The following is a 12,234-nucleotide window of genomic DNA, read 5'->3' as shown; positions in this document are numbered from 1 at the left end:
GTAAGTAACGGATCTCTTCGAATACGGGTGGAAATCTCGAACTGATAGTAATCGAAACTTTTAAACTCTTAAAAATCTTCAATATTTTGAAAATATATTTCTTCTTTTATAACTTTACATTGTTATATTAACTTTTATATTTTACCGACACGAATAACAATTTTATTTTCAAGTATTGAACGTTTTAGATGTCTTAAATTTCCGTAATTATGCAGGAGACGATTTTATAAAGAAATCTCTTCGAGAGATAATCAAATCTCCAACTGATATGGTAATTGAAACTTTCAAAGTCTCGAAAGTCTTCAGAATTTCGAAAATATAATCTCTCCTTTTATAACTCTCTACGTTATATTAATTTTTTTATTTAACCGATACGAATAATAATTTCATTTTCAAGTCTCGAAAGTCTTCAAGATTTTAAAAATATCTGTCCTTTCATAATTTTATGTTACTATTATAATTTTTCATTCAATATGACCGAATTTTATTTGCAAGTATTTCAAATATTTCAGATATGCAAACACTTCACCAAGAAAAGATTTTCTTGGTACTTGAGACTCTCAAGAATTTCAGAACTTCCTAGCTTCTCGATAATATTTCAAGCAATTCGAGTCTTTACGATCAAATTGTTTGAAAACTTGAGTAGGATTCGAACGGCCATCGCTAGCGCAGATCTCTTCGATCGTTTGTAATCACCGCGACGCGCAGTTTGTTTCTCTTTTATATTTCCTCCACCGTAATCTGAATGATCCCAGATTATGGGAACGTTGTTTATGCTGCTTTTCGCAGCAGTGGATAATTTCAAGAATAATCAACGTCTTCACGCAGCGCGTATCGGAAGGCGGTTATTATAATATACTGCGAACTGGATGAAATATAAATTGATCGGACGATTATCGAGGTGTTCAGATTACAGGATCCGGGAACGGTCTGTCGGAATGTTTAAATTGCTCATACGAAGACGTGACTTCGCGACACGAGGCGAATAAGACGTCGTGTTGCTTTTGCGGTTGTTAATATCCGTTATAATAAGCGGCGAACGGTACGCGAACTTGATATGCAAGTCGGTTGCCTATTGAACCGAGATCGTCGTACACCCTGCACTCGCATTCGTCGTGATGAACGACGCAAGTCGAGCAGCCTTATGCGGCTTCGATAAGTAATTCGATAGAACTGTGTCAGTGCCCGCCTCGCAGCGGGGAAAACTTCGTGCCGTCTTAAAAGCAGTTTCTGGCGCGGAAGAGTAGACGTCGTCGTCGTTTCAAGAAAAAGTCTCTTTTCGTATGATATACGCGAAACTGTATCGTTCTCTTCCTCATCTCCCTCCCCATCCTGAGCGAGATCCATCTCGCGACTGACGGTCGTCGTGAAGATCGGACGTACTGATAGGAACTTCTCCGTACCGAAGAAAAATTACACAGTTTCTTTCCACCCGCTCTTCTTTTTTTAAACATAAAAAGGATAAAATCTGAATTTTAATACGCATTTAAGAAATTGTGAACTTTACACAAAAATATATAATGTACGCAAATAATAATAATAATAATAATTACTTCTTACGAGTATTTAAAAAGTCAGTAAATTTATCACAAGCGTCATATTTATTTCAAAAAATATTCTGAATCTTAGTAAGTTTAATACTTCAACCAAGATTATTACATCAAAACAAATTCGATTTGCTTATTATATAAAGTTGCTTTATCGATCAATTTTATAATATTCTTTATAGGAAATAAATAGAAAGTGAATACATTTTGAATACATATTAATGAGTTTTTTTTATTTATAATATAAGTATATTTTAAGATTATTATCAAGAAAATATTCTTTGTTAACAAAAAATCCGTTACTTAAAAGAAGGAAGTGATTGATAAATTGAGTGATCATATATATATATATATATATATATATATATATATATATATATATATATATCTTTTCTTAACTAAAATATCATTTTTCTGTACGTAGTGTAATCATATTTTATTCCTTTCGCAATTGAATCTTTTTTTCGTTGAGTCTTTTTATTATTTTAAATTTAAAAAAAAAATTCATTTTTTTTTTATATACTTTTTAACTCTGTTACGTTACCAAATATTTTTTTTAACTGAAATATTAAAATCTGTATTTAATAAAAGTTAAAATCTGAGAGTGAAATTTGAGAGTGAAATTTTGCTTATGCCAAAAAAGATTACGGACGCGGGGTTAATAGAGAGCATATATTAGCAGAAGCGAAATTATGCATGTAATGAGATGGCGACGCGTGTGTCGCGACATTAATAATCGCATGAACCTAAAGCCTCCATTTTGGACAATACATAATTTGTTCGAATTATTATTAATTAATTCAGAATAGACGATTCTGTTTATAACTTTGTGCGTTCAAGTAATTACGAGAAAATGGCAAAATGCATAATAAAACGACATAAATGGAATTCTGTACTCTTGAAGTCTGACGCGAATAATAGATCGTCGAGAGAAGACTTCAGGATTCTGTAAAGTAACTTTGAAAATTTCACGTCGTGTTAAATATGTGAATTAAAAAAGAAAGAAGACGCGAAACTATTTATCGCGGTGTAGCGCGGGACATTTCTTTATAGAATCGTCTCCTGCATAATTGCCGAAGTTTAAGAGATATCGGGAGGTCCACGGAAAGCGCTATAGAAAATCCATGGCATTAAAGCGGGAAACTTAGGCTCGTAGTTCTCGGCGTATAAGCGAGACAGTCGTGAAGACGAGAAGGAGTAAGCCTCTCCGGCGCTTCTCCTCGGCGCGAATGTCATTACTTATTCCCGCGTAGTGCGGAACCTGGTGACGACAGATTTATCGGGTGAAAAATTCACGGGGGGGAAAGGAACAAGACGTCGTCGCGCGGTGTCTTCGGTTTCGGACTGCCAAATGGGAAAACGTTGTTCCTGTTGCGGCGAGATTGCCCGACCGGAGGATGTCAGTCCGGTCCGAGGCGCGAGAAAGTGCGCGCCGCAAATAAATCGACGTGACCGATATCGTCGTCGGAAGCCCATCTCCCTCGAAAGGGAGGAAAACAAAAAAAAAAAGACCGCTGTTTACGGAAGCCGCGAATAATTTAGACGCCGAGACGGGAAGGTTCTACCTCTTTTTCTACTTAAAAAATTTTTTTCTTCCTCTTTTCCTCGCGATACTCGCGCGAACGATCGTGGAACGGCGATTCAGAGGAGGCCACTGCAAAGTAGACGGGGATCGATTTTTATGCGAGAGCAGGCTACGAAAATTAACTACTTTTTCTCCGTGAACCGCATCAGGCTCTTAAGCGTACGGGTTATGTAAATAAAATATGCGGTAAATGTTTTTGTTTTTATTTATCGAAGCAAGTACCTCGATGAATATAAAAGGTACGAGTACACGTGTGTACATCCCTTAGGGGAGACTACCTAACACGTTGCACCGTGGGATACATTTGTTATTTTTTTAACAATAATAAGATTTTTAATGTCGACTGCTCAGTTATATTACTTTTCAATTAAATTAGTGATTGAATTGTCAGCATTAAAAAGCTCGTTATTGTTAACAAAAATAATAATTACGTATTAATCCCAAGGTATATACATGTCCCTAGGCACTGCAGCCTCTCTTATTCATCTACATAACATTTTATACAAAAGATTTATTCGTGTTGCTTTAAATGCAAAAATGTTTGCATTTAAAACGAGATAAATATATATTTGAGCATTGAAGAGAGAGAAAACGAAGAATAAAGAGATTATAATTCTACAAGTGCACGTCCAATCATTGATATCTATTTGTACAAGAAAATTTCAAAATACAAGGCGAATATTTTTATTCTAAAAAATATGGATGTGGATTTAACACCGTGCAGTGTTTAAGTATATAATTTTTACCATGTTGAATATTAATACAACACCACAATGCTCTAACAGGGCGAATTTAAAACCCATGGTGTTTACATCGACACCAATATGGTATACATTTAAAACCCATGCTGGATTTAAATATCGTATTGGTGTTCGTACAAACATCAACACGACGAGAATTTATGTATATAAATACCACATAGTGTCAAATCCATTCCCATATTTTTTACATCGTTGAAGTGAAAAAAAAAATCGAGATCGTTAATGCGAGTCGTAACATTTTCCGCATTTTACATCTCCGAACAGACATTTCTATATAAAGTTCTGCGAATAAAGAGCACTTCCTTCCGGTCGCTCTCGTAATAATTCAGCGGTCGAATATTCAGAATATAGAGAGTGCATTTGATAAAATTTTCCCAAGGCACATCGAGGCGACGATTTTTTATTTAAGCATATCCGGCGCGCGTTTCTATGCCGGAACGTCTCGATGGGCTTTCTTTTCCTCCCGACATCCGCAACGATTGTGTTCGGGAACCATGACGAGCCGGATGGTAGGCGAGATCGCCACCGAGGTGGGTTAATCGTTAAGAGGTAGACACGTCGAATCTGCGATTTTGATCGGGAGTTCTTAATGGACGCGCGTGACTAACCGTCCTTTACCTCACGTGGTGCCATGACGCTGTCAAAGTCGTTGACACCGGAGGAGTCGAGATCATTGATCGCTCGTCGTTTGCACATAACACATACGTGCACCGAGAGCTACTCGAAGGAAGCTGAAGCTCTATACTGAAGGATGTTTCGGGAGGAAAGATCAATACTTGGCGTGGCGAACCAATGGGTACAGACGTGAAGAAAAAAAGAAAAAGAAAATGTGAAAGGAATGAAAAACGTATCAAGTAAGCGAAAGGAAGAATCGATATACGTAAATTGCGATTCATAGTTTCTGACCGTTTCCGTGTGTTACGACTAACGATACGTCCATGTCGAAGGGAGCGCGTTAATTTGGGCACGAATAGGAACAATGAATCATTTTGCCGCAGCGCTCTTATATATCATCCGTCCGTTCTCGACATTTTTATTTCTTCGCTTGTACGTCAAAAACGTCCGAGAGGTGCGAAAGATTATCAAACGTAAAATTTCATTGATCTCCAAGTTGGTTCGAGGAACGGACATATTCGCTGATCTAGCGACTGTCGGCTTTATGTAGTCTTTGATTTATCGATCGGAGAAGGTAAGCCAATAATCTCGAGTGACTAGAATTATATTCCCTCGTTCCCGTATAAGCGCAAACTGACTCACTCGCCGTGCAGTCAATTATATAAATTGGGGCCCGCGAGTTACTTTAATTAAGCGTTTAATTTTTCGTTTAATCTCGTGGAAAGCCGCGTCACGTCTTGTAACCCTTGCGAAAGTTAACGTTTCGACACAGCGCTGGATCTCCCACGCGATAAAACGCGTTTGGAGAAAAGAGGAGAGAGAGAGAGAGAGAGAGAGAGAGAGAGAGACTCTTGAATGAAGGGTCCGAAGCGGAGAATATTACACTTCAACGTACCTCGGAAACGGAATTTGTACGCTCTTTATTTAATGAAGTGTCCGATTTACATCGCACAGTCGCATCTAAGCTTCTTAAGAGAAGATGAAAACCGTACACTTTAATTCAATTGATTCAAATTTCAGCTTGAATCGAGATTCAGGTCACTCATTTAAGAATTTGCTTATTGCCGCGTTCATCAAAAGCGAATGCTCCTGGGAGGGACAAATTAATAAGGAAACTTAAATATATACGAGAGAAAATTAGAATCTTGACGCCGGTACGTTGGCAGTATGTTCACGACAATTTACGATGCATTTTATAATACCGAGAGAGAGAGAGAGAGAGAGAGAGAGAGAGAGAGAAAGAGAGAGAGGGAGGGTTAAACCGCAAGTTGTCCCAAGTTTTACTACTGGTCGTTTTATCACTGGTTGATAGACTGTATGAAAGGCCCGACAACAGAAGAGGAGCCAGAAGAGATACTTTAAAGGGAGAGACTAGCCGTTTGAAAATTTATGTTCCTTTTACCAAGAATTTTTAATCTGTACCAGAGATTTGTTGCCGAGAATAAACGTGAAAATTCTGTTAAAGCGCAATAAAACGAACGCTTTTTACCGTTTACATCTGCAAAAACGGAATCGTATAAAACTCTGTGTGCGTAAGATCGCAGCTAAAATGCGCTTTCCATAATTGAAAGCGCAAAAATGAAAAATTTTTATAAGAAAAAAAAAAAGAAAAAAAAGAATCGGGCTGGGGAAAATCGTCACAGATACCAGGGGTGGCTCTCAATAGGTTTCGAAATGCGAGGTTTCCTCGCGCGAATAAAACGAAAGTCATTCGTTTTTCGCGACTCACGTTTCCCGGGACGATTTATTTTACCCCGGCCACGTTTCGTCTCGTTGACATCCATCGCATCGCCATGCGGCCGATGGTCCTACCGTAAAATTTTTGCGGCGGAAGCGCACCGCACACGCCAGACATCACGACGTGACCGTATATTATATCGCCGCGGAATTATTCAATTTTAATCCCGCGTCACGCCGTGTCTGCGCGACCGCGAGATCCCCCACGTGCTTGACACACGTCTTTCCCTCTTTCTCGTCGCAGGACTTACTGCCAGAGTACGTGCATTGTCAGGGTGTACGGTACTTATTGTGTGCCGCGCTCGTGCGATACCGATGGAATGCACGTGCACGTGAAAGCATAAGTAGAGGATTTTAATTTTGTAATCGCGCACCGTGATTTATAATACCGAACATGTATAATAATAATCGTAATAATAATAATAATGATGACGACTTTATCGAGTGCAACTGTTGACATTAAATACGAATAAACGGATAGAAATACAGTAAGTTTGATACTGAGTATCAGCTACAAAACAATAGGCGGGGCGACAGCTGATTTGAAACCGTATCTGAATATCAGTAAATTTTAGATTTTGTTAATTCTGAACAAGCAAATTCAAAACAATTAGTATCACGAATACATGAAATACAAGCAGTCTAACACAAATAATACAGTGTATGTAATAATGTGGCTCAATAAAAATAAATCAATAATGATAATAGAAGAGCTATGAAAACCAAACAATAATTTTCAATATTCATTAAACAAACATATGTTTCGACAATGATCGTGTCATTAATACACTTAATATAGTTTTACAAATAATACAATTTTACCAATATAAAGTGCATAAGAGAAAGTAGGATTTAGTAGAGAAAGTATTTATAAAAGGAGAAACATTTATAAAATATATTTCTATGTACAATTATATGCAAATATTAATGTAGAGTATAAAGTAGAGTGAAGGAACTCAAGGAAAAAGCTGATCAAGTAAAGCTGATGATTATTTATCGATCGATAAAAGTCTTTAAAAGATTCTCCAAATGTTTGGCTTTAAACTACAATAATTGACATTTATATATTATCAATGTATAAATAACTATAATTTTAAATAAAAAGCAAAAGCCTTGCTGTTTGGAATTAGGTACCAGCCGCCACTCGGGGAGCAATGCCGAATCGGTTTTGTTTAAAATTATAGTTTACATCAATGATATGTAAATGTTACTTAGTGTAATTTACAGCTAATATTCTTTGAATAAAGGCTTCTATAATTAATAAATACGATTGGCTTTAACTTTTCCCGTAGGAGTATTCGCAATTCCCCATTCTCTCCTTCATTAAACCATCGAAAACATGTAATGATATTTACCTTGGACAGCATATACATTCTATGGTCTTGTTATAGTACAACATTAATTGTAAGCGTGTATCGGACTATTATTGGAATTGGATGTGAGAAATGAGAGATTATCACTTCTCTAGTATATATATACCGCAATAATGTTGTTCGCGTTTACCTGGTATTTGCAATTCTCCCATTTTCCCTTAAATATTATTACGTATACAATACGTAGCATATAAAATTTAATATATGTTGAATCCGACTAAATATTGCTGGATTGGACTTTCGAACACGTGGGAGGTTTAATGGCACGTCAAAATTTCCATCCAAGTGCCAATTCGACGTGCCATCGTAGCTTCTAGTGTTTATAGCTTATGCATTCGCGATACGATCGTAAAGCCTGTTTTCCTCGCTTTCAGGGATCCTCGGTGATTGTCTGATGGAGCCACCGCAGTGGGGAACCGTGAGGAAGAGAGTTCTTCAGGATGGTACTCTGCAAATTGTGTACTCGTGCGAGTCAGGCCGTAAACTGAAGGGTCACAAGATAGCGACTTGCACCGCTGACGGTTGGGACGAACCCGTCCCGAAATGCGTGCCTCGTAAGATATCGCCTCTTCAAACAAACCGCTCGTTGCGGGAGGAACGCGCGTCTAAATCTCAAGTTCAAATAATCTTTCGTTGGGATTAATTGGGCGTGGAATCTATCTACGATACATCAATCTCCATCTCGCGTTCTATCTCCATGTCGCTGTTACTTTTACTCAATTGACATTCATCTGTTCGCAGAATATCGTATTTGTTTCTTCTTCAGTTTAACAGCGATTAATCGTCACCTCGATGATTTATTTATTGGTCGAGCCGAATATTTGTACATCGCGCCCTCGATAATAACAGTAGTGTATAAATAGTATTACTGGGGAAATGGGACTCCATTTAAAATAATTCTGCACGTTAATTTATATCGTTTGAAATAATCAATGATTTATGTTGATACAGCTGACGTAATTAATACTGTTTGCAAATTGCGCTGTCTATTCTGGACATATTTATATTAAGGAATATTCTGAATTATTCTCGGATTGGAGTCAGAGTAAATTAACGATTTGCGCGTATCACGTATCGCATGATGTCCCCGCTATGTCCATAGCTATGCGGCATTATACTAATTTGATCGACGTAAGTCAATTATCCACATGAAAGGGAGCTTAACTCCTCGTGCCTGGCTCGGTTGAAGCCTCGACGCGCGTGTTCAATAGAACTGACGGACAAATCCGTTTACTGCGAGACATCGCGCTGTCGAAATAAAGGGACTCGCAGCATCAAACTCGCTCTTAATATCGCAAAGCGAATCAAGATTTTGCTTAGTCAATCGGACACCGAACTCATGATCGACAGACGGAGATTGCTGCGGATATGATGATTAAACTCGCTTCCTTTCATTGTTCATTTTGATCGCAACCTACGTTTACGGAGATAAATTTCATCTCAACTTATGTCTACACTGAAAAGCATTATTTTCCATTTCTTGACACAATTGTGCAGCTTCTACCATCAGATAATTATTCAAAATTATGAATATAAAAAAAAGTTACGTTCTGTGGAATTAAATGGTGGAATGCCGTCCATATATCGTTCCGTCGCGTTAATCTAAGCTAGTGGAACTAAGCAGTTGGAACTATATTTAAAATTACATTTTTATGAAAAAGACGGGCGCGGAAGGAGGAGAGAGATATGTCAAAAGGTCCCGAAAGTTTCGAAGAACAATTTACCCAAGACGCCCATTCCTATGATTTGTGGAAACACGACTTTACCGTGGGATTCAATTTTCACCGATGCTCAAGTTATCGGCATATCTTAAGCCGGGGGTTGGCATTGCTCCCAAGACTGCAAATATATAGGGTGTCTTCCGTTCTTTGCACTTTCAGAATCGGTGGAGAACTTTTTTAATTAAAAAAAAAAAAAGAAAATAACGGAGAAAGAGGCATTCAGGCAGCGACCGGATTATTTATTTCAGCCTGTAATTACTCGTACCATCGTCGTATTATTCTTATCATTAAATAATTGATTTCGCAGTTTACACGTATTAGGTGTTGGAATTAATTCGTAGCGTTTTTAATGAAAGAATGTTATTTATTTCACATGAGCATTAAAAAATACATTAATGAAAGTACTTCCCATCACTTGTAAAACGCTACGAATTAATTCCAACACCTAATATATACCTCACTATCATTAAACCGATGAGGTATCGATGATATCGACGATGAAACTAATATCTGGCCGCCACCCCTTCGATGACGTCCCTTTAGCGACCAGAAATGGCGAGGACGGAATTCCCGGATGGGGAAAATTCGCGGAGTAACGTTTCGGTGCTTCAGGAACGCGCCTCGTTCCATCGCATGTGCTATCGGTGGCACGAGATTCGCCGACATAACATAGCTAGCATTCGCCTCGATGGAGATAAGCCGCCAAGTCATACACCCGTCCGGACGTTACAGGCATACGTACACGTCCCCCACCTTCCTGTCTCCCTTCGGTTTGAGGCTTTGATCGGGATGCGCCGTTTGTGTGCTTGTCCAGAGCCAGAGAAGCTTATACGCGAGCCAGTAGCTTGCGTTCATTAATGATTAGATACGTCTATATATCTGTAAATTATTCAAAAGTATTGTACACCGCGAGATATGATAGACAGAACGAAAAATGTCTGCATGTCTAAAGGTTCAGATAGCAACAAAAAGCTGACGTATCCTGATTGAAAAAAAGCTCGAATTTATGAATGATAAGTTAAAATTAATTATTAGGAAATAAACGTTTTACGGAAGAGGATATGTAATATTTGATACTTTTTTTATGTACTTGACGTATTTTTTTTAAGGGGTATTTTTAGAAATAATGTCTTAGGAATAATGTCTGAGTATAATCATCTGAGTTGCATAAAAGTGCTGATTTTTACGGAAGATAATCTTGGCGGATTTATAAATGTGTGTAAATAGCGCGTACTCGGCTGCTTTATGCGTTACTTAGCTGATACGGGAATTATGCATGTAAAAAATACATTATTTGATAGCATTCTCGTATGCGATAAAAGGCGGTAAAAGTATCTGTCCCCGTGTTGGATCACCGTACATATCCAATGAGATTAATCCTCTGTGATGTAAAGCTAACGCCGGAATACCTCTAGAAACATTTTTACTCAGTAAAACGAATATTCTATTTAAAGCCCATTCGCCGGACGTGTATGAGTGACGAGAATTTAATTAAAATTCCTTTAATTATAATTGCAAAATGGATATTTTATTTGCGCTAGTACAATAAATGTACAAGGCGCTAATGATTTCGCGGTGATGAACGAATATTTACGTTTTATTATTCATTAACAATTTGCAGCAATTATATTATTCTATTCGCGAAATAGAAGGTGCTTAGCTCTGACATCGCATACATACGCTATGTTTTGTGTCCACTGTGTAGATAATATACTACGACGTTTCCGTAACGATCTTTATGTCGGCGATCAACCAATCGTTCCGGACAGGGACAAGGTACAAATCGCGAAGGATCGTCTTAAGACGTTAGAGAGGATAGACGATTTAAAAAAGCGCAGAAAAACGAAGGAGGGCAACAAGAGGAAAAAGAAAAGGAAGAGGCCGGTGAAATCCTCGTCAAGACTACCTACGGCAACAAGATTAAACGAAACCGTAGTGTCCCAATTGGATATCAGCTGTGCTGTGAGGAAAATCCTTAGAAAGGGACTCATCAAGGCCCCTTCGATCGAGAATGCTCGCCCCGCTAAATACGCCAGGTTTGTTGTTGCACAAACAAACTGCGAAACAACTTTGAAATAATGAAAAAGTTTTATCTTGAGCTCGCTTAAAAAGTAACAGGAAATTAATATCAACTTTTTTCAATTAAATTACATATACATTTTGTTACGTACATTTATGCCTATATATAGATCATATATATAATATACACTAATTTGAAAAGTAATTAATGTGATTACGAGAAGAAACGTAATGGCTAAAAAAATATAATAACAAAATTGGTTTTAACTTCCCGTTGCTTTTTTTTCGCAAACTCTAACAAGATTATTATTTTTTTTTTTAGCATTCTAAAATCCATTTAGAATTCTTTCAAATTCCGACTGTCTTAACCATCTGCAGTCCAAACTGTTTTCACGAAAATGAGCGAAGTATTTTATTCCCAATTTTATTGGCTGGTCTAATATGAATAAAAGAATTTTTATTATTTGGAGAAATTTACAGAGATCTTAAAAATACAGTTTACCGATTACAATTGCACCGATTCGAATGCTTAAAGAATTATAGGTAACCGCAGTATATCGAGTTCAACTCGACATAGGATCGCAAAAGGTTAATACATGTACATACCTATAATAGGATGTGTATTGTCCTATAGGAGAAAGAACGTACTGCCGCCGTATAATCGATACCTGGTTGCGGTTTACGAGTGCGCGGATGGTTACGTCTTCGTGGATTCAACGACGGACAGGCTTTTTTGCAGTAACGGCACTTGGCTGGGACGTCGTCCGAGATGCGTGAGAGACAATAGTAAGCCACGAATATATAAAAATATTATCTCTGCTCAGTTTAATAACCACGTATAAAGTAGCGAGCAGTTTACGTTTCATGTATGTGTTA

General features: G+C 37.7%; 1 protein-coding gene across 1 annotated transcript in view; it reads left to right on the top strand.

Annotated features, from left to right (window-relative positions):
* LOC105147800 (uncharacterized) overlaps positions 1 to 12,234 on the top strand; it is a 49,961-nt gene that overhangs the window by 9,869 nt on the left and 27,858 nt on the right. Inside the window, exons 5-7 of the mRNA XM_087416115.1 lie at positions 7,993 to 8,172; positions 11,045 to 11,375; positions 11,993 to 12,144. Of these exons, the coding sequence (XP_087272241.1) occupies positions 7,993 to 8,172; positions 11,045 to 11,375; positions 11,993 to 12,144 (663 nt within the window). The remainder of the gene's footprint in view (positions 1 to 7,992; positions 8,173 to 11,044; positions 11,376 to 11,992; positions 12,145 to 12,234) is intronic.

This window comes from Acromyrmex echinatior, chromosome 19 (assembly GCF_024713525.1).
Source record: "Acromyrmex echinatior isolate Ae372 chromosome 19, ASM2471352v2, whole genome shotgun sequence".
Taxonomy (NCBI): Eukaryota; Metazoa; Arthropoda; class Insecta; order Hymenoptera; family Formicidae; genus Acromyrmex; species Acromyrmex echinatior.
Note: the sequence above shows the minus strand (reverse complement) of the source record. Positions and strands in the feature narration are given on the sequence as shown.